The sequence below is a fragment of the Cherax quadricarinatus genome, chromosome 12, assembly GCF_038502225.1.
Source record: "Cherax quadricarinatus isolate ZL_2023a chromosome 12, ASM3850222v1, whole genome shotgun sequence".
Lineage (NCBI taxonomy): Eukaryota > Metazoa > Arthropoda > Malacostraca > Decapoda > Parastacidae > Cherax > Cherax quadricarinatus.
Window position 1 is genome coordinate 45,797,166 of NC_091303.1, and position 24,732 is coordinate 45,821,897.

At 39.4% G+C, this 24,732-nt stretch overlaps 1 protein-coding gene across 1 annotated transcript in view; it reads left to right on the top strand.

Moving 5' to 3' along the window:
- LOC128686555 (ATP-binding cassette sub-family C member 5) overlaps positions 1-24,732 on the top strand; it is a 537,407-nt gene that overhangs the window by 260,008 nt on the left and 252,667 nt on the right. The window contains exon 10 of the mRNA XM_070084337.1: positions 11,855-11,984. Coding sequence (XP_069940438.1) covers positions 11,855-11,984 — 130 coding nt within the window. The remainder of the gene's footprint in view (positions 1-11,854; positions 11,985-24,732) is intronic.

Here is a 24,732-nt window from a genome sequence, read left to right on the forward strand (position 1 = left end):
AGGAAGAATAGAGAACAAATGGATTTGTCAGTTAAAAAGAGGATAGGAGAGTTATTAAATGGAGAGTTAGAGGTATTGGGAAGATAGAAGGAATATTTTGAGGAATTGTTAAATGTTGATGAAGATAGGGAAGCTGTGATTTCGTGTATAGGGCAAGGAGGAATAACATCTTGTATGGGCCCTTAGCATACGATATTAATCCGTTCCTGAAAGCTCATCATATGCTGAAATTATCATTAGCTGAATTAATTTTCCCCATAAGAAATAATGGAAATCAAATTAATCCATGCAAATCACCCCAAAGTATGAAAAAAAAAATTACCACATGAAATATTAATTTTAATTCACACAAACTGACACTTACCTTTATTGAAGATCTGGTGATGATTAATGCGATGTGTTAGTTGTTAATGTTTAGAAGGGAAATCCCCTTCCAATTGGACTTGAGGTATCAAGTCCTTTTCCGGGGTTACTTCCCTTCCTCTTTTAATGCCATTTAATGGCATTTTTTCCAAAACAGGCCTGTTTTGTGGCAATTAAACACTTGTTCAGGTTTCAATTCTTCACTGTCTATGTAATCCTTGAATTCCTTCACATTGTAATAATGTTGGTAGAATTACCGACAATATGTAAAGTAAAAGGACACAAGTGCAACTAATGTATGCCACTACGATTCTTAAATCTCTCAAAACAACCTTTGCTGGCCTTAAATTCACTCATATCAGCATTAGTTGCAGGAATTTTTCTAATTAAATCCTCATGCAACTTCCTAGCCTTTTCACATATGATCGCTTGAGAGATGCTATCTCTTGCTATCTGTTTTTCGTTTATCCACACCAATAACAGTCTCTCAACATCTTCGAGTACTTGCGATCTCTTATTCGAAAACAAAGTTGCACCTTTTGCAAGAACAGCTTCCTTGATTGCCATTTTCTTGTCCACAATAGTAGCGATGGTTGATTGGGGTTTGGTTTACAACCTGGCCAGCTCTGAGACACTCACTCCACTTTCGTACTTAGCAATGATCTCTTTCTTCATATCCATAGTAATTCTCACCCTTTTTCCTGCAGGGTTGGCACTAGAAGCTTTCTTGGGGTCCATGGTGACTTATTTTGCAGGTACAATCACTAAAAACGCTGTGATAATATGAAATGTTCTGATTGTATGTGTGGATGCGACTGCACTGGCTGGCTTGTAAACACTGGCACGCTCAGGCCACACATGGACGCATCTCAAACGAATTGCTTAGGGTGAGTTTTTTAGTGTTAGCTGAGGCAAAACTTTTGTGTTACAATGTATCGTATGCTGGATACATCTGACGGATGTGTCTATAAGATTCCTTGTAAAATTTGTGATAAAGTTTATTACAGTCAAATTGGTAAAAGTCTCGATGTAAGATTAAAACAACATAAATATAGCAATAGAATTGGACAAGATTCCAATTCTCTATTTATTCATGTGGGAGATTTTAACCATCCAGTTGATTTTCAAAAAGTTGAGAAAGTTGTATCAAGCAAGTCCATGGTCGACAGGAATGTAATTGAATCTTGTTTCATAAAAAGCAGTTTTGACAATAATATGAATATTTCCTTTGGTTTATATAAATTAGATCCATTTATAATTAATAGAATTTGGGAAGAATTTAATAATACATTGGACAAATAATAAATTTAAAAATTCTTTATTTTTGGGTAGAATAGTTTGTTCATGGGTTGTATGAAGGACCTGTCTAGTTTGGCCAGCGTGCCTGCTGCAGTGTTCATTTTCTTATGAGTCGCGTGTCAGGTATTGCTTTGTTGTGGGATGTGATAGTCAGGTGTCGTCTAGACCCTTTATAAGCCTTCCTTTGATGCATTACTTTTAAATAACAAAAAAAGGCACAATACCGTGACTGGAACGATACACAAATAACCCGCACATAAAAGAGAGAAGCTTACGACGACGTTTCGGTCCGACTTGGACCATTGACAAAATCACACTGTGACTTTGTCAGTGGTCCAAGTCGGACCGAAACGTCGTCGTAACCTTCTCTCTTTTATGTGCGGGTTATTTGTGTATGCATTACTTTTATTGTCCCTTGATAATGTGAGTAGTCACGAAAGCGCTTGGAATTTCTCTATTCTTTCACAATGGTTGTTTTGCATATATATATATATATATATATATATATATATATATATATATATATATATATATATATATATATATATATATATACAGTGGACCCTCGCATAACACTGGCATCACATAACGTTAAATCCGCCTAGCGATACATTTTAACGCAAAAATTTTCCCTCGCCTAGCGCTAAAAAACTCGCTCAACACTATTCGTCTGAGATGCGTCCACGTGCAACCTGAGCCAACCTCACTTGTTCCGCGGGTGGCAGTGTTTACAAGCCAGCCTCTGCGGTCACATCCAAGCATACAATCGGAACAGTTCGTATTATCACAGCGTTTTTAGTGATTTCACCTGCAAAATAAGTGACCATAGGACCCAAGAAAGCTTCAAGTGCCAACCCTACAGGAATAAGGGTGAGAATTACTATGGATATGAAGAAAGAGATCATTGCTAAGTATGAAAGTGGAGTGCATGTCTCCGAGCTGGCCAGGTTGTATAGTAAACCCCAATCAACCATCGCTACTATTGTGGCCAAGAAAATGGCAATCAAAGAAGCTGTTTTTGCCAAAGGTGCAACTTTGTTTTCGAAACAGAGATCGCAAGTGATAGAAGATGTTGAGAAACTGTTATTGGTGTGGATAAATGAAAAACAGATAGCAGGAGATAGCATCTCTCAAGCGATCATATGTGAAAAGGCTAGGAAGTTGCATGAGGATTTAATTAGAAAAATGCCTGCAATTAGTGGTGATGAGAGTAAATTTAAGGCCAGCAAAGGTTGGTTTGAGAAATTTAAAAAGCGTAGTGGCATACATACTGTGATAAGGCATGGTGAGGCTGCCAATTCCGACCACAAAGCAGCTGAAAAATATGTGCATGAATTCAAGGGGTACATAGACAGTGAAGGACTGAAACCTGAACAAGTGTTTAATTGTGACAAAACAGGCCTGTTTTGGAAGAAAATGCCAAGCAGGACCTATATTACTCAGGAGGAAAAGGCACTCCCAGAACATAAGCCTATGAAAGACAGGCTTACTCTGTTGATGTGTGCCAATGCTAGTGGTGATTGCAAAGTGAAACCTTTATTGGTGTATCACTCTGAAACTCCCAGAGCGTTCAGGCAAAAGAATATCCTCAAGGCTAATTTGTGTGTGCTGTGGAGGGCAAACAGTAAGGCATGGGTCACTAGGGACTTTTTCTATGACTGGTTACACCATGCATTTGCCTCCACTGTGAATAATTACCTAATTGAAAAGAAATTAGACCTTAAGTGCCTCCTGGTGTTAGACAATGCCCCTGGTCATCCTACAGACTTGGCAGAGCGACTTTGTGTAGACATGAGCTTCATTAACTCTTTGAGGGTTTTGGCCGTACTAGTATGACTTACGACCCAGGGTTTTTGACGTACTAGTACGCCTAAATTCTAGCGCCCTCAAATCTAGTGGGAGAAAGCTGGTAGGCCTACATATGAAATAATGGGTCTATGTGATCAGTGTGCACAGTATAAAAAAAATCCTGCAGCACACAGTGCATAATGAGAAAAAAAAAAACTTTGACCGTTTTTTTTGGAATAAAACAGCGAATTTGCACTGTATTTTCGTATGGTATTTATTGTTGTATTCTAGTTTTCTTGGTCTCATTTTATAGAATGGAAGACATATTACAGAAATTGAGATGATTTTGACTGGTTTTACAATGAAAAGTACCTTGAAATTGAGCTCAAAGTAGCAGAAATGTTCGATTTTTACCAAATTTCAAAAGTAAACAAATCATGCCAAGCGTCCAATACACGTCAACTGGTGAGTCTAATATTCTTTTGCAAGTGCGCCAATATTATTTATACCATTTTTTACACTAATGCAGTAGTCTGCATAACAGTAAATCTTCTATTTTTTGTGAGAATAAAAATTCAAAGTGGAAAGCAAAAGAATGTAAGAGGGGCCTTGAGACGTGGCTAATGAACAAAGGAAATGTCATTTTAGTGCCAGGAATGTCTTTCTTGTTTATTCTGGACCCTATTCGGAAATTGGCATCTTTTGAAATTTGTGCGAGATTGGCAAAATTGCTAAATTCTGACCACTTTCTTGGATAGTTGATATTGGTAAATGGGTGGTTTCTTGCACTCATTCGATAGAAAAAATGGAGTTCTAGCGAAATATTCATGTTTTTTGTCAACTAGTGCAGTGGAATTGGCCGAAAATGGGGCTCAAAGTGGGCAAAATCACCTATGCGTAAACATCGCCGAGACCGCTAACTTCGCAAGAGCATAATTCCGTAAGTTTTCTATCAAATTTCATAATTTTGGTGTCATTATGATCAGGGAAAGATTCTCTATCTTTTCATAAGAAAAATTATTTTTTTTTTTAAATTTGGGCGACCCTGAGAACGAGTCTCGGAGAGGGCCTGTCGACCCTCAAAGGGTTAAGGTCAAGTTTTTGCCTCCTAATACCACTCCTCTCCTGCAGCCCATGGACCAGCAGGTCATTGCAAACTTCAAAAAACTGTACACAAAAGCTCTGTTTAAAAGGTGCTTTGTAGTGACCTCACAATCTCAATTGACTAAGAGAGTTTTGGAGAGATCACTTTAATATCCTCAATTGTGTAAACCTTGTAGGTAAGGCTTGGGAGGGAGTGACTAAGAGGACCTTGAACTCTGCTTGGAAGAAACTGTGGCCAGAATGTGTAGACCAAAGGAATTTTGAAGGATTTGAGGCTAACCCTGAGAAGCGTATACCAGTTGAGGAATCAATTGTGGCATTGGGGAAATCCTTGGGGTTGGAGGTTAGTGGGGAGGATGTGGAAGAGTTGGTGGAGGAGGACAATGAAGAACTAACCACTGATGAGCTGCTAGATCATCTTCAACAGCAAGAGGCCACACCTGAAGAAACTGCTTCGGAGGAGGGGAGAGAGAAATTGATGAAATTGCCTACTTCAAAGATTAAAGAAATATGTGTAAAGTGGCTTGAAGTGCAAGCCTTTACGGATGAAAATTACCCTCACACGTGCTGGTGACTATTACACTGACAATGTTGTGAAACACTTTAGGAAAGTCATAAAGGAATGAGAGGTACAGGCCTCTATGGACAGATATGTTGTGCGACAGAAGTCCAGTGACTCTCAAGCTGGTCCTAGTGGCATTAAAAGAAGAAGGGAAGTAACCCCGGAAAAGGACTTGCCACCTCAAGTCCTAATGGAAGGGGATTCCTCTTCTAAACACTAAGACCATCAACACTCTCCCCTCCTCCCATCCCATCAATTATCACTAGATCTTTAATAAAGGTAAGTTTCATGTAACTGTGCATGTCTTCTTCAGTTTGTGTGTATTTAAATTAATATTTCATGTTGTAAAAAATTTTTTTTTTCATACTTTTGGGTGTCTTGCACGGATTAATTTGATTTCCATTATTTCTTATGTGGAAAATTAATTCGCCTAACGATAATTTTGCATAACATTGAGCTCTCAGGAATGGATTAATAGCGTTAGGCAAGGGTCCACTGTATATTTAATAGGGAGGTACCACCTCTAGAACTGTCCTAGGGACCCTCATCCTCAGAGAAAAGAATAAACTTGCTTCAGGGAAAACTCAAGGTTCTCCCTGAAGCTGTTTGAGAATTTTCTCCTTCCACCCTCTATATTTAATGTATATTTTATTTAAAGACAAAATACATTGACAAAACATTCACAAAAATACACTAGAATGTAAAACAACATAGGTAACTCAGAGCTACATCTCGAATACTTCGTCCAGCTCCCCAGCATTGGGCCGCGTGCCCAGAATGCTGCAGGCATTTCATCTCTGGACTGCAACACTGAGTCTCTGAAAGAGGAAGTTGGTCGCCCTGTGGTTCTTGGTTTCTATGATGAGCTTTTCACCCAGCTCTTTGAGGAACTTTAGAGCACACTTGCCCCATGCTCTAAGGGTCTCCGACCCTATTGGGATGAAGTTATAGTAAGGGGGAAGGTTTCCATATTTGCGGATCTTCTGGGTCTCCCTGTGGCTGGCAGCTCCACCCCCTTCCACTGCGGAGTATGGCAAGTAGGTGTCTGCCAATGTGGCGGCACAGGTGTAGTCCCAGGCAGTCTGCTTTCCATCCTTCCAGGGTAGCATAGTGGCTCCATCAGGACGCTTTTGACTTTTGTCAGACCTCTGCACTTAGGGTTCCCGTTGAGCTGGGCAATGGGCTGTGGCGAGGCTTCTCTTTATGATGTCATTGACCTCCTCATGTCTGGCATACTTCCCTTCTGCTGTGTGACACACGAGACCATGAAGTCCGAATTGATCAACTGTCGCCCTGCCACAAATACACCTATGTTTGGTGAGGATAGGGGCGGCTAGGTGAAGAGCAACACCAATCCGAATGGCCTGTGGGTTGTTACGGGTGCCCAGGGAGGAATTGGGAACAGCTAACAGGAAATCTCCTGAGTCTGGTGCCTTCACTGCCAAGAGACAAGCTTTGTCCTTTCCTGAAGCGTTGGAGAGCATTGTGCTGGCTATTTTTTCCATGATCAGTTTGTCCCAGTGGGACTGTTTGTGCTCTTTGGGAGGAGCTGGTCTACTGGAGGAGTTTGTACAGGTGTCCCACCAAATCACTGCTTCAGTAAACCTGGGGGTCTTGAGCTCCTACCTCGTCTCTCAAGCGTTCGGGAACAATCTTCTTTATTTATTTATTTATTTATTTATTTATTTGAACATGATACAGAGAAGTACAAGGAATACAATTTTTAAAGTGCAGCATGCCAAAGCCCCTTGTGTGCAGAGCATTATGGGCAGGCTTAAAATTAACTGAAGATTAACTAAGCAATGATATATTCAGCGGTACAAAAATTATTGTAAAACAGATAACAATTTAGCACAAATGAGTATTACAAGGACAGGTCATATGGTCATTTACTGTGTTGCTGTGTAATCAGTAGAATGGAGTATTCTATTAGGTAATGAAGTTAAATAGTAACAAAGTTTGATTGGGTCACAGGTTGACATTTATGAGATACAATAATGAGATACATATATGAGATACAATTTATGAGATACAATTATTCAGTATTTATTTAGTTGTGGGTGAGTAAGTGATTTTTGAGAAGAGACTTGAATTTATAAACAGACAGTGTTTCTTTTATATTCACAGGAAATGAATTCCAGATTTTAGGGCCTTTTATGTGCATTGAGTTTTTGCATAGCGTGAGATGGACACGAGGAACATCAAAGAGTGATCTGTGCCTTGTGTTATGGTCATGTGTTCTGTTAAGGTTGGTAAGATGTTTGAGGGGAGGGTTTATGTCAGAGTTAAGTGTTCTATGTATGTAGCAGGTGCAGTAATAAGTATAGATGTTTTGTATGGTGAGTAGGTTTAGAGTTTTGAATATTGGTGGAGTGTGTTGTCTGTAGTGGGAATTTGTTATTCTGACTGCAGCCTTTTGTTGGGTGATTAGTGGTCTGAGATGGTTTATTGTTGTTGAGCTCCATACACAAATTCCATAGGTGAGATAGGGGTAAATAAGTGAGTGATATAGGGCCAGGAGGGCTGACTGTGGAACATAGTACCGTATCTTCGATAGTATGCCTACGGTCTTGGAAATTTTTTTGGAAATTTGTTGTATATGTGTTTGAAATTTGAGTCTATTATCAAGGTGGATTCCTAGGAATTTTCCCTCTGTGAGTTTTGTGATAGGTGATCCATTTATCATTATGTTTAGAGACACATCTGTAGCTCTGTTACCAAACTGAATGTAGTAGGTTTTGTCAATGTTTAGAGTAAGTTTGTTGGTCCTCATCCAAGTTGATATTTTCTGTAATTCGGTATTTACAGTATTGGCTAGCATGACTGGGCTCAGGTGAGAGTAGACGTATGTAGTGTCATCTGCAAATAGTGTGGGTTTGAGTAGTTGCGATGCATTTGATAGGTCATTTATGTATATGAGAAAGAGAAGAGGGCCTAGGACACTTCCCTGTGGGACACCAACTGTAATTGGCTGTGCAGAAGAGTTTGCCCCATTTGAGTACACATATTGGTTTCTGTTGCTGAGGTATGACTTGAGGTAGTTGAGGGAGTGCCCTCTTATACCATAGTGCGACAATTTTATGTGGAGCAAGTCGTGGTCAACCGTATCGAAAGCTTTACGTAAGTCAATGAAGATCCCCAGTGGGACTTCTTTTTTCTCTATTGCTGTATAAATATATTCTAGCATGTGGATAATAGCATCATTAGTATTTTTATTAGGCCTAAACCCAAATTGACAGGGGTTGAGTATGTTGTAGGAGATGAGGTAGGAATAGATACGCTTATGGATTAATTTTTCAAAGATTTTAGAGAGAGAGTATAAGTTGGATATTGGGCTATAGTTATTCAAGTCTGTGTGGTCTCCTCCTTTATGGATCGGGGTGATCCTTGCTATTTTGAGAACTGTAGGAAAGGTAGAGGATTCAGTGGATTTGCTAAAGAGTGTTGCAGTGATTGGTGATAGCACCTGTAACACTTTTTTGTATATAATGGGTGGTAAGATATTTAAATCTCCTGTCTTGTTTTTTAGTTTGTTGATAATAAGGGAGACTTCAGTTGGGTTAGTTGGAGCTAGGAACAGTGTATTTGGGTAGTTGCCAGTGAGGTAGTCATTGGGTGGGGTATCTGGAAGCCAAACACGAAGACAGAAAAGCAAGTAAAGCAACATGCGTTGCTTTGCGCACCCCAATACCTCCCAGTCACACTGGGAGGGTTGCCTGATCCCATTGCTGATCCTCTAGTGACAGGTTCAGTGCATTCTTAAAGGTTGATCTCAGGTGTGCATTATATTAGTCTAGTGTTGGGTTTTCAAAAGAGGGTGCACACCTCAAGAAGTGAGTGAGTCTTGGCATAGTAAGACACCTTGTGAGGAGATACAGAGCATCATGGGTATCAAGATCTCTTATTCTCTCCTCCATTCTCATCAGGTCATTCAGTTTGTCCTTGAGGACAGTGTCGATGGCTTGGTGACCCAGCGGTGCTCCCAAGAGGGTACTGTTGGACGGAGTGGTAGTAGAGACTTCCGGGAGGATTCTTTGCACAGCATTGATTATTTCCTGGTTCGTTGTGATGATTTCACACTTGGAGGGATTGAGGATGAGTCCCAAGTCTTCTCCCTGTGTTTTCACCAGTTGTAGGTCCCCTGCCAGGGACTCTTCAGTACCTGCCAGAGTGCCATCATTCAGGTACCAGATGTTGAGCTTGCTGCGTAGGCTGGAGGTTAGTTCTCTTACTGCCAAGCAGAAGAGAAGTGGAGTGAGTGGGTCACCCTGCTGAACACCCTCTGATGAGAGAATTTCATGTTCTTCAAAGCACATAGTGAGGCTCCAAAAAAGAAAGGTTTAATTTCTTCTGGGATTTGCCCAGCCAGGCAGTTATTCACGAGGTGCACAGCCCCCACTATAAATGACACACCACTATATACACTATACACACGGTGAACAAACACTCCATTGTTGTAACACGAGCACATGGTGTATGCGCGCCTGTTTGGGGAAGGGGGGGGACACAGTTTTACCCCTCAACCTCCTCCTCCTCCTTTGTGAGGCCTCCCCTCACCGACCTCTCCTACCCATAGGTGACCGTTATGTTCCCTCATTGAATTCACATACACAACACTTTTCTTGATCCTGAAGGAAGAGACGAAATACAGAGTCTTCTGACCCTTTCCAACACGAGCAGCAGATATTCACACACTAGCCTGTTGATGATAATCCTAGTAGGTGTTCTTGGTTGGATGATATTGTGCCAAAATCACAGAGCAGGATGCCCACAGCCTTTAGTATGCAACACAATAACTGCACTAATATTGTCATCATTGTGTTGTTTATAATGCTTGTTTACACAAACAAATAAAAATGTTCAGTCACTGGACATGTTCCTAGAACTGCTGCAGATTGTGGAACTCTTTGAAATATGACATCATGTACAGTAGTGTTTTACACTCCTCACACATAAAACAAGTGTCTCTGTGTTTTTGTGGATGTTTTATTGTATGAGCACAGACAAAACATCTTTTCTCGCCTATTTCTTCTTAGTAAGAGGCAGTTGTACAGTTCAGCCATCATTAGTCCAGCATCCTTGGGACCTGTAGGGTGCCGGATTAGTGACTTTGCTGGATTACAGAATTGTTAGGTTAGAATACACTTAACCCAATGGTGATATTTGTGCATCAGTGATATCACCCAATTTTCACCCTGTTTTGGTCCATTCCATTGTTCCAATCTATCAAACTCATGGCTCTTTCACTAGTATTCCATCTATTCTGTTGACTGAGTACAAAAAACTGCCCATTCTCCTATTTCAGCTACCCAAGAAAGTGGTCAGAAACTGGCAATTTGGCCAACTTTACACAATTTTCAAATATTCCAATATCAAAATAGTTTTCAGAATAAACAATACAGGCATTCCTGGCACTAGCCCCAAAGGTGGATGGTTGAGGGTCGTCGGGGTTTACGGCTGCATTTATGTCACCCTGGGCATTGCTTTCAATCACAAACTCCTCGAAGCCTTAAAATTCATCTTCATTTCCACCTCTATCAGTGTTAGAACTGTCACTTGGGAAGAGGAGGTTCCCAATTTGGTGGGAAGTGAGGTTTTTCATATTGTGAACATGGTGAATGAAGTATACTGAGATGGCCTTCCCACAATGCAGTGCAGGTGCCCCAATTTTTTGTACACTGTTCAAACTGAGCACACAGACCCATTCTCTAATATGTAGGCCTACCAGCTTTCTTCCACTAAGTTTGAAGCCACATGAATTTTGGCATAGAACAACGGCACCCGGGCTTCAAAGCCATAGGACTACGGGACTCACCCCATATGGGTTAGTCAGTAGAATGGAAAGTATGCTAGCAAAACAGCTAAGAATTTGGTCAGTTTGATTAATGGAATTTATTTTAATTAAGACTCAAAATGGGCAGACTTGCCCATGTGTAAATTGCACCAAAGCTGCCAACTTTGTGCCAGTGTTTTCCATTAAATTCCACATTTTTGGTGCCATTTCATTCAAAAGAAAATTTTCTTCAATTTTAGAAGAATTTTTTTTTCTTCAAATCCTGACAATGTTAGCATTTTTAATTTGAGGCATCCCAACAGTAAAAGCTTTAATGGATGGCATCTTATCAGGGTTCTGCTATATATAATAATGACACTAATAATTATAGTATCAGTACAAATCTTTCTTTCAGCACACCGGCCGTATCCCTCCGAGACAGGGCGGCCCAAAAGGAAAAACAAAAGTTTCTCCTTTTACATTTAGTAATATATACAGGAGAAGAGGTTACTAGCCCCTTGCTCCTGGCATTTTAGTCGCCTCTTACAACACGTATGGCTTACGAAGGAAGACTTCTGTTCCAATTCCCTATGGAGATAAGAGGAAATAAACAAGAACAAGAACTAAAAAGAAAATAGAAGAAAACCCTGAGGGGTGTGTATATATATGCCTGTACATGTATGCATAGTGTGACCTAAGTGTAGCAAGTAGCAAGACATACCTGAAATCTTGCATGTTTATGAGACAGAAAAAAGACACCAGCAATCCTACCATCATGTAAAACAATTACAGGTTTCCGTTTTACACTCATTTGGCAGGACAGTAGTACCTCCCTGGGTGGTTGCTGTCTACCAACTTACTACCTACAATCAGTACAAATATTTCATGTAATATACCATAATTAATATTTTATTTTTCTAATTAATATATTGTTTGATGACTGAGTTCTCTGTTTAAACTTGCAGACTACATTGGTGGCTTCCAGTCGCATGCATGACCAGGTGTTTATGAAGGTTCTCCGTAGCCCCATGACCTTCTTTGACACAACCCCATGTGGACGCATCATTAATATCTTTTCTAGAGATATGGATGAAGGTAATATTTGTATGATGATGATGAAGGTAATATTTGTACAGTGATGGTCAAGGTAAGGTTTGTATGACTATGAAAGTAATGTATGTTGACAGTGATGGTAATGTATGATGGAGGTAATGTTTGTATGATGATGAAAGTAAGATGCCTACTGGCCCATGCTAGGCAGGTTAAACTCACACTCACTCGTGTACAGTTTACCCCCAGTTTACGATCAGCTTCCAGTGCGACCAATTATGTAAGTGTATTTATGTAAGTGCGTTTGTATGTGTATGTTTGGGGGTCTGAAATGGACTAATCTAATTCACAATATTCCTTATGGGAACAAATTCGGTCAGTACTGGCACCTGAACATACTTCTGGAATGAAATAATATCATAAACCGGGAGTCCACTGTACTTGTCTTGGGTATTTTTAAAGCTACTCAAGGTTTCAGCTTCAATGAGTGTACTCAGCAGTTTGTTCTACTTATCCACAACAAACATCAAACAAATACTTTCCTATATTCTAAATCTAAATTTTTCCAATTTTAACAACCCATTGCTGCAACTCCCATCTTGGTTAAATATTTTTTCTTGTCCTTTAATTGACCCCACTACTACTACTACTACTGCTGCTACTGCTGCTGCCATTCCTACTCTTGCTACTACCATTACCTTTGCTTTCCTTCACCCTTGACTCCCCTTTCTATCTCTTGTCCCACTAAAGCTACTCTCCCTACTTTCTGCTACCACTACTACAACCACTACCAGCATTACCACTACCAGCCTTACCACTACTACTACCACTACCTGCTATACCACTACCAGCCTTACCACTACCACTACTACTACCACTACCAGCCTTACCACTACCACTACTGCTACCACTTCCAGCATTACCACTACCAGCCTTACCACTACCACTACTACTACCAGCATTACCACTACCACTACCAGCATTACCACTACCAGCCTTACCACTACCAGCATTACCACTACCACTACCAGTATTACCCCTACTACTTCCACTACCATCATTACCAATACTACTACTACCAGCATTACCTCTGCCACTACCACTGCCAGCATTACTTTTTTTCCACTTATAAATGCATACAAATACTAGATAACAAGTTTACACTAACATATATTAAGTTAGCAATAGAACTAAGCATCAAAAAACAACAAAAAAGTACAATACACACATAGTGCACTCATTACTTACCTTAAAATATTTATAGTCTTAATCTAGGGTGAGACAAGTAGTATTTATTGTAAGAAATCAAGTATGGTGTGTATGGTAGTCAGCCGGGCTACCATACCAGGCCACCCCACCTACACATAATATTCTATTACATTTAAGCATCCCAGAGCGATAAAATGCTTATACAGTTCACTCATTACTTACCTTAAAATATTTGAAGTCTTAATCTAGGGTGAGGTGAGTAGTATTTATTGTAAAAAATCAAGTGTGGTATGTATGGTAGTCAGCTGGGCTACCATACCAGACCAACCCACCCACACGTATATTCTATGATATTTAAGCATCCCAGAGCAATAAAATGTATATACAGTTCACTCATTACTTACCTTAAAATATTTGTAGTCTTAATGTAGGGTCAGGAGTAAGTAAATGAGATAAAATGAATAAATGAGAGAGAAAGAATGAGTGCATGAGAGAGGACAGGCGCAGAGTTATGTAAACAAACCAGGCGAAGGTAAGTTTTGTAAACAAACAATGTACATGTCTGGTTTGTGTACAAGTTACATTGTGTACAGGTTGTCTCTACATTGATACGGTAGAATAAATAAAGAAGAACACTCCCATTCTCATGTAACATCATTTTGAGAAGAAATGACGCTCTGAGTGAAGGCAATGGAAATAAGTCACTCTGTCTGACTTTTTTGGGTTATCCTAGGTTCTCTACACATATGCTGTTATGTATGATAATCTATGTAATTGTATTTGTGTATACCTGAATAAACTTACTTACATACATACGAAAGGAATAATTTTCTACAGTTACCCCTAGTAACACATTTTCTCTTATGTTAGATTAGTGAAAACGTTATTCTTGGCACCACTTGTACAAGTTATCTGGCTTCCACATCTCATATTTATGTCCATTTATTTTATTGTGGGGTGTATTTATCATCTTTATATGTTATGTATCATGTTTATTATATAATTTTGAAAAAAATATCATGGATGGATTAATGAAAATGTGTATATTAACGTAATATACGACATTTAATGAGACTCGGTGATGATGATGATTATTATTATTTCTAATATGGCGTCACTTGTGCAAGTCGTCTGCTACCACATCTCATATTTATGTTTATTTATTCTACTGTGGGGTGTATTTATCATATTTATATGTTATGCATCGTGTTTATTATATAATTTTGAAAAAATATCATAGATGGATTAATGAAAATGTGTATATTAACGTAATATACGACATTTAAATGAGACTCGGTGATTATTATTATCAATAATAATATGACGTCTGGAGACATAAAACACTTACTGATTTTAATGTGTACCTGCATGCCAGCACATTATTTAAGTACAGGTATACATAAGTATAATTATCAGAGTATATATAAAATATGAAATAACTTTTAAAAACACTTAAAATTTTGGAGTTTCCAGACATAATGGAGAGACTTTGTGCTTACGGATCTCACAGAGAATGTAAACAAACCGGGTGGGGCGCGGTGATCGTATTAGAAAGTCAGGTGGGGGGAGCCATATAGCGAGTTTTGGTCATAATATGAAATGACCGTGTTAGCGGAATGCCGTAAAGTGAAACACCGTGAAGTGGGGCCCTACTGTATAGAGTTGAAAAACAACCTGAGGACTTCTATTATTTATACTTCTTGCTACGAAGCCAAGGATTCTGTTAGCTTTATTGCGAACACTAACACACTGTTGTGTTGGTTTTAGATTACTGCTAACCAGTACTCCTAAATCCTTTTTGCAATCAGTAATATTAAGATCTACATTATTTAGTTTATATGTGACATGGTTATTTTCCTCTCCAACATTTAGATCTTGGCATTTGTCTATATTAAACTGCATCTGCCACTTCTCCAACCACTGCATCAGTCGATTCATATCATCCTGGAGTGCTCTAATGTCCTCATTAGAATGAATTGGACGGCCTATTTTAATATCATCAGCAAATTTGCTAATGTCGCTATTTATTCCCTCATCTATGTCATTTATGTAGATTGTGAACAAGGGGCCCAACACTGACCTCTGTGGAACATTGCTTGTGATGTGCCCCCATTCTGATTTCTCCCCATTTATGCAAGCTCTCTGCAGCCTATTTGTCAACCATGCCTTTACCTAGGAAAAAATTTCTCCTATTGCATGTGCCTTAGGTTTCCTCAATAGCCTCTGATGTAGAACTCTATCTAAAACCTTACTGAAGTCCATATTCAATACCATACCTGGAGTTTACCTGGAGAGAGTTCTGGGGGTCAACATCCCTGCAGCCTGGTTTGTGACCAGTCCTCATGGTGGATCAGGGCCTGATCAACCAGGCTGTTACTGCTGGCTGCATGCAATCCAATGTATGAACCACAGCCCGGCTGGTCAGGTACCAACTTTAGGTGCTTGTCCAGTGCCAGCTTGAAGACTGCCAGGGGTCTATTGGTAATCCCCCTTATGTATGCTGGGAGGCAGTTGAACAGTCTTGGGCCCCTAACACTTATTGTGTTGTCTCTTAGTGTGCTAGTGACACCCCTGCTTTTCATTGGGGGGATGGTGCATCATCTGCCGAGTCTTTTGCTTTCGTAGGGAGTGATTTTCGTGTGCAAGTTTGGTACTAGTCCCTCTAGGATTTTCCAGGTGTATATAATCATGTGTCTCTCCCGCCTGCATTCCACGGAGTACAGGTTCAGGAACTTCAAGTGCTCCCAGTAATTGAGGTGTTTTATCTCGGTTGTGCATGCTGTGAAAGTTCTCTGTACATTTTCTAGGTCAGCAATTTCACCTGCCTTGAAAGGTGCTGTTAGTGTGCAGCAATATTCCAGCCTATATAGAACAAGTGACCTGAAGATTGTCATCATGGGCTTGGCCTCCCTAGTTTTGAAGGTTCTCATTATCCATCTTGTCATTTTTCTAGCAGATGCGATTGATACAATGTTATGGTCCTTGAAGGTGAGATCCTCCGACATGATCACTCCCAGGTCTTTGACGTTAGTTTTTCGCTCTATTGTGTGGATGGAATTTGTTTTATACTCTGATGAAGTTTTAATTTCCTCATGTTTACCATTTCAGAGTGGAGTGGAACCTCTACTTGCGAGTTTAATCCTTTCTATGACCTTGCTCACAACTGGATTTGCTCGTTTGCAGAGTTAATTTTCCTCATTTAAATTAATTGAAATGCAATTAATCCGTTCCAGTGGAATTCTGTACTTAAATAATTTCGCTAATATCAACTCTACGGCTTGTCTATCTATCTCACTTCATCTAATATGACATAATAAACAATATAAATAACATAGAAACATGATATATACTCTAGAATGAATAAAATATGTCATTCATTTAGTAGTATCGGCGGTGGAGGACAGTTTGTCTGGAGACCGGGCAATTAATCCGTTCCAGTGGAATTCTGTACTTAAATAATTTTGCTAATATCATCTATACGGCTTATTTATATATCACAGTTCATCTAATATGACATAACAGACAATATAAATAACATAGAAACACGATATATACTCTAGAATGAATAAAATATGTCATTATGTAACAGGTGGAGGTGGCCACAACCGCTCCCTCTATGTTGTGGTAAACACTGCCATCTAGTGACGGCCTTTTGAAGCCGTCTGTTATTATAATTATTATATGTAGTACATTATTATTATATATGTATCATTATTATACATATTATTATTATTATTATTATTATTATTATTATTATTATTATTATTATTATTATTATTATTATTATTATTATTATTATTGTATTATACTATTATTATTATTATTATTATACGTATTGTTATTATTCATATTATTATTATACATATTATTATTATTATTATTATTATTATTATTATTATTATTATTATTATTATTATTATATAAATTATTTGTAATTTTTATTCACACAAAAATATAAGATTTACTGTTATTCCTTATTGCAATAATTATATAAATATGTCAACCCATTCACGACTGCATATTGGAATGGACAGTGACGTCATTTGTTTACTCTGAAACAGCCAAGCAATGGACCATTTCTCCTAGGTTGAGCTCTATTTCGAGGCATTTTTCATCATGAAAGCAATCAAAATCATATCTATTTCTGTAATATATCTTCCATTCTATCAAATGAGACCAAAAAACCGAGAATACAACCATAAAAACCATTTGAAATTGCCGCTAAGGGGTGGCTAATTGCTGAGAAGTGAACTCCATTATTTATGCTTAGATTTCTTTCATTATTATTATTATTATTATTATTATTATTATTATTATTATTATTATTATTATTATTATTATTATTATTATTATTATTATTTTATAAATAATTTGTAATTTTTATTCACACAAAAAATATAAGATTTGCTGTGACGTCATTTGTTTACACTGAAACAGCCAAGCAATGGACCATTTCTCCTAGGTTGAGCTCAATTTCAAGGTACTTTTCATCGTGAAAGCAATCAAAATCATATCTATTTCTGTAATATATCTTCCATTCTATCAAATGAGACCAAAAAAACGAGAATACAACTATAAAAACCATTCAAAATTACCACTAAGGAGTGGCTAATTGCTGAGAAGTGAACTCCATTATTTATGCTTAGATTTCTTTCATTTTTGGTGTACATTAAGAAACATCTTTCCATCATACATTGCCCAAGTTTCAATAAGATAGTCCAACAAACAAATGAGATACAATTCCTGAGATCAAGAGCAAGAGCCCCTCACCAGTGTCAAGGAACCTGCCTTGAGGTCTGCTCGCTTGTGGAAATTTTGCTCGCGTATGGAAGCAAAAAATCGACCCATCGACTGCTCGTATTTGGAAAAACTTGCACGTGGACACGCTCGCAAGTAGAGGTTCCACTGTAATTGAAATTTCTCGTCATTGAACTTCATATTGTTTTTTGCAGCCCATTGAAAGATTTGGTTGATGTCCACCTGGAGCCTTGCAGTGTCTGCAATGGAAGACACTGTCATGCAGATTCGGGCATCATCTGCAAAGGAAGACACGGTGCTGTGGCTTACATCCTTGTTTATGTCAGATATGAGGATGAGGAACAAGATGGGAGCGAGTACTGTGCCTTGCAGAACAGAGCTTTTCACCATAGCCGCCTCAGACTTTAATCAGTTGACTACTACTCTTTGTGTTCTATTTGTCAGAAAATTATAGATCCTTCTACCAACTTTTCCTGTTATTCCTTTAGCACGCATTTTGTGCGCTATTATGCCATGGTCACACTTGTCGAAGGCTTTTGCAAAGTCTGTGTATATTACATCGGCATTCTTTTTGTCTTCTAGTGCATCTAGGACCTTGTCGTAGTGATCCAGTAGTTGGGACAGACAGGAGTGACCTGCTCTAAACCATGATCTACCTCCTCAAATACCTTAATGAAGAAAGTTAGTAAATTCGTAAGACAGGAATACCCCTTTGTAAAACCTTGCTGAGATTCATTAATCAATTTGTCTTTCAAGATGGCTGCGAATTGCTTCGGCAATTATTGATTCCATAAATTTTCCCACAATGGAGGTAAGGCTTATTGATCTATAGTTCGAAGCTAAGGACCTGTCACGTGCCTTGTAAACAGGTATTACATTTGCCATTTTCCACTTATCAGACACTGTGCTAGTTTGTAGTGACATGTTGAAATGAATAGCCAAAGGTATGCTAAGTTCCTCTTTACATTCCTTTAATACCCTTGCAAACAGTTCATCAGGGCCTGGGGATTTGTTAGGTTTTAATTTCTCTATTTGTCTGAGAACCGTATCACTAGTTACCCTAATCGTGCATAGTTTATTATCATCCTGTTCTACATAATCTATTACTTCTGGAATTTTGCTATATTTTCCTGGGTAAAAATATATCCTTATCACTGTCAGTGATCTGACCTGAGCTTAAGTGGGCCTGTTTTGTCCATAATCTTTCTTCTGTATACCTGGAAAAACCCTTTTGGGTTAGTCTTTGAATCCCTTGTGGCCTTACCTCTTCTTAAAGGTGTCAGCGTGCCTCATTGTGCTCCGGGTTTTCTCGTGTTTTCACGGTCGCTCTTACGTGCTAGAACTTTAATTTGTGTCATCAATCCTATACGATACATCCCTCTAGCGCCTGGAACCAATCTTGGGCGGAAAACATTATATACTGAGTCAAAAAAGGAGAATTAGTGTGCACTACCTAGCAGAGTTTACTGCCAGAGGGGAATCATAGGCCTGTGTCCCGTGTGAAAAAAATAATAATAATTGAACTTCGTGTCAGAGGAAAGAAAGTCTCCCTGAAAACATTGAGTATACATAGTGTATACTACAGTGGCTCCCTAGTATATTGATGATAAAGGCTAAAGTGTCATTTGAAAACAGGTGATTTTGTAAATGAAGTGATAAGCCTATAGAGGCAGGTGCCAGAAGTTGCCAGAAACTTACCACAGGTCAGCTGTTTTTAATAATCTTCCTGGCTTGCTAGTGTACTCGCATATAATCTAGTGATACCAGTGAATAGCAGAATACAGTGTTGTAGTAGCAACTAACCAGTATTATAATGGTACTTAGTGGAGTGGAGTGACTTTCATTAGTTTCTTTTTTCTTGAAATACCAGACATATACTGTGAATTTCATATAACCTGTAGTTACCAGTGGTCGCAATATACACAACGAGAAGCAATTATTACTCCAGAAAAAGCGTCCTTCCTCCAAAATTTGCACCAGTTAACTATAGTGATAATATAGCATTTATTGTGGTGGAGACGGAAAAAAAATAGAAAAGCTAGATACAGCGATTGATAAACAAGGGTTGAGGTCGACCGTTCGTCATTGTAGGAGCTGCCAGCAGTCACCGGCTCTTCGACACGCAAGTTATACTTTTGTATCAATCAAATCACATATTACTCGGGTAGATAATTTCCAGTAGATCCTTCATGTGTTAGCTCAAATCACCGACCAGTATGGTTTAAATAAGTGACCCACTGATCAGATCAGATCGACTGGTCCGAACCCTTGACTGGTCCGAACCCTGGACTGGTTTCAAACGGTTTCGTTGGACAATAAAGCAGACTGTAAACGGATGGGGTTGTAGGCGCCCTTATAAACACAAACATTAAATATATATCAGGAACGTGCACGGTAAGCTGTCCAATATACAAAAACAGTTAGAAACAGAAATACAAATAGCTAGAGCTTCATTTAAGGAGGTTATTAATAGAATATTCAAGAGGTTGCTAGTAGAATTGCAGTAAATCAACCATTCAAATCATTATGAAGTTGTGTGTAGTCTGTGGTCAGTCAAACAAACGAGCTTCCACATGCATAAATTGTCATTGTTGTGGAAATTGGTGTCACGCCCCTTGTGCAGATATCCAAGAACTAGCTACAAGCAGTATTAAAACAGGGAAGTGTTTTTGGGTATGCCCAAATGAGATAAATCTGTGGACTAAAATCACAAGGGTATTAAAAGAGGTCAACATCAAAGCTGCTTTCATAGAAAACCTGGAAGCTTTCTACAACAGATGGGAACATAAAAAGTCTGGGCTGAATGGTACTGCCCTTGATACTGGCCATGTAGTCAGAAACTGTAAGGCTGGAGATGATGTCCTGGTAGTCAGTAAATGTGGGGCTGATAGTGCTGTCCTGGGAGACAGTAATGGTGAAGCTGGAGGTGCTGTCCTGGGAGACAGTAATGGTGAAGCTGGAGGTGCTGTCCTGGGAGAAAGTAATGGTGAAACTGGAGATGCTGTCCTGGGAGACAGTAATGGTGAAGCTGGAGATTGTAATAAAGTTGGTAGAATTACCGACAATATGTAAAGTAAAAGGACACAAGTGCAACTAATGTGACATTTATTGTGGCAACGTTTCGCTCTCCAGGAGCTTTATCAAGCTTGATAAAGCTCCTGGAGAGCAAAACGTTGCCACAATAAATGTCACATTAGTTGCACTTGTGTCCTTTTACGAAGCTGGAGATGCTGTCCTGGGAGACAGTAATGGTGAAGCTGGAGATTTTGTCCAGGTAGTCGGGAATTATACGCAGGAAGGAATACATATAAATGACCTCATAGGGGACAGGAGCCATAGTAGGGAAACAAGTGTAGTCAAAGATAAGATAAAACCAATATTGCAAACTAAAAATACCGCAGGAAATAGCAAACAAGAGGACTCTGTTACGTTGGTTTGTCCCTTATTACTTTGATAGTAAGGTTCTCACTACATGTTCTAGTGTGGGGTAGCTTTTACTTAATGGTCTTATTTGTCTAGGGGTAATACTTACATCATGGCTGATCATCTTGAGTGTCTCTGATACCCTTTCACCAGCCCTCTTCACAGGTTATGTAAACTACTACTATAAAAATATAACTGTATTCTCAATAGATATGTACAGAATATACAATCACAGCCTCCAGTTTCAAAACTAAATCTACACACTCCATGCCTGTGCTCCACATGGTGTGTTGCAACAACTCTTGTCCTTCACTCTTCCTGACATAACTCTGGGCTAACCAGTGTTTTGACACACTGGGTATGGTAGCCACAACTTAAATTATAAAAACTCACCCCTGGAGCACACATAATGCCCCAAAAGATAGAAGAAGGAACCATAGATCCTGCCAGGTTGAAGGTCAGCCACAGAGAGAGCGAGTCAGTGAGAGGGAGAGAGAGAGAGAGAGAGAGAGAGAGGCTAAGCTCCTCCCACCAAAACAAAAGACTGTTGCCAAGCACAATTCTCCAGTTACCACAATTCTACCACACCTTAATTTTACTTTTACAAAAAGAAATACAACTTTATAAACTACTTATTTAAATTGTGTGTTTATGTGTCTATAGTATAACCTATTATATTGAGAAAAATAGGCTTGACCCAGCTGCCTCTCAGTCATAAGGTTGATCAGTCCTTTTGACATTTAGAGCAAAGTCCCCATCAATTCAATATAATTAGGTATTCCAGAGTAACTGTTACTTATAAATACATGTTGGGTCCTATAGCCCCATAACAGACTCCACTAGCAATAGTGAGGATATATTACCAAAAACAACTGGTGGGAGCTCCATTGTTGGTGCTAGGGAGGATAGAAGTAAGACAGGGAAACATGCACCAACAGGGAATACAGTCACAGAAACCCAAGGCAAACGGAAACCAAGCCTGTGCACATACTATGCACTCGGTATCTGCTGGCATGGGAAATCTGGAAAAACAGATGGGACGTGCAACTATGACCACCCTAGAAAATGCCATGCCCATATGACAACAGGAAAATGCAAACTCCCTTCCTGTAAGCTTTTTCACCCTGAACTGTGTACCTCTTCAGTACAGGAAAGACTGTGCTATAACTTAAATTTCCAGGCATACCATCTAAAGGGGACAAAAAGATACAAAACATCCAGGCCATGGGAAAACCTGGGTAGCCACAGCCACTCAAGAGGGAGAGGTTTTTTAGTGCCAGGAAGGAAAAAAAACTGGCAGGAAATGGCAGAAATCGTACACCAAATCCAGTCATTCCTGGAGTGGAACCACAGTCGATGGCCTCCACTCCAAACCAACAGATACAGATACTAATGCCGGAAAAAAAATCCCCCCCCAGTACCAACAATACCACCAGTCCGATAACATTCTTCTTTGCAAATATACAGGGTCTAAAGCCAGCAACAAACAACAAAATACCTTTCATCCGTGGACTGCTTGCAGAGGCAAAGGCAATGTTCGCGGCTTTCACTGAGACCCACATAAAGGATCACTTGGACAACGAAATATGGATCCCAGGTTACAACCTATACAGATGTGACAGAGTGAACAGGCAAAAGGGGGGGGTTGGCCTGTCCATTGCAGAGTCACTTGTTTGCACAGAACTGCTAAATGCCTCAAATGATGTAGTGGAAGTTTTAGCAGTAAAGGTCGAGAACCAAAACCTAGTCATTGTGGTAGTCTACAAGCCTCCGGATGCAACATCCCAGCAATTCCAGGAACAGCTGTTAAAAATTGACCACTGTCTGGAAAATCTTCCAGCTCCTGCACCCAACATCTTGCTCCTGGGGGATTTCAACTTAAGGCACCTAAAATGGAGGAATATAGCAAATAATATTGTTGCAGTAATAACACCAGGAGGCAGCTCTGATTAAAACTCACACTCACACGAGCTTTTAAATCTCTGCACAAATTTCAATTTAAACCAGCAAATAATAGAGCCTACTAGACTGGAGAATACACTAGACCTCATCTTCACTAACAATAATGATCTGATAAGAAATGTCACCATATGAAAAACAATATACTCAGATCACAACATAATTGAGGTTCAGACATGTATGCGCGGAGCCCCAGACCGACATAATGAGATTAGTCACGAGGGAACATTCACCAAATTCAACTTCAATAACAAAAACATAAAGTGGGACCAAGTAAACCAAGTCCTAACTGATATAAGCTGGGAAGATATACTAAGCAACACAGACCCCAACTTATGCCTAGAACAGATTAACTCGGTGGCACTCGATGTATGCACAAGGCTTATTCCTCTAAGAAAAAGGAGGAGTAGATGTAAAATAGAAAGAGACAGGCGCTCCCTTTACAGGCGATGGAAAAGAATAACAGAGCGGCTAAAAGAGGTCAATATATCTGAAATGGGTGGGGAGACACTGGTCAGAGAAATAGCAACCATCGAACTTAAGCTAAAAGAATCCTTTAGGAGTCAGGAATCGCGGGAAGAACTAAAAGCCATAAATGAAATCGAAAGAAACCCAAAGTATTTCTTCTCCTATGCCAAATCAAAATCGAGAACAACGTCCAGTATTGGGCCCCTACTTAAACAAGATGGTGGGTCCTTCACAGATGACAGCAAGGAAATGAGTGAGCTACTCAAGTCCCAATATGACTCAGTTTTTAGCAAGCCGCTAACCAGACTGAGAGTTGAAGATCAGAATTAATTTTTTATGAGAGAGCCACAAAACTTGATTAACACAAGCCTATCCGATGTTATCCTGATGCCAAATGACTTCGAACAGGCGATAAATGACATGCCCATGCACTCTGCCCCAGGGCCAGACTCATGGAACTCTGTGTTCATCAAGAACTGCAAGAAGCCCCTATCACGAGCCTTTTCCATCCTATGGAGAGGGAGCATGGACATGGGGGTCGTCCCACAGTTACTAAAAACAACAGACATAGCCCCACTCCACAAAGGGGGCAGTAAAGCAACAGCAAAGAACTACAGACCAATAGCACTAACATCCCATATCATAAAAATCTTTGAAAGGGTCCTAAGAAGCAAGATCACCACCCATCTAGAAACCCATCAGTTACACAACCCAGGGCAACATGGGTTTAGAACAGGTCGCTCCTGTCTGTCTCAACTATTGGATCACTACGACAAGGTCCTAAATGCACTAGAAGACAAAAAGAATGCAGATGTAATATATACAGACTTTGCAAAAGCCTTCGACAAGTGTGACCATGGCGTAATAGCGCACAAAATGCGTGCTAAAGGAATAACAGGAAAAGTCGGTCGATGGATCTATAATTTTCTCACTAACAGAACACAGAGAGTAGTCGTCAACAGAGTAAAGTCCGAGG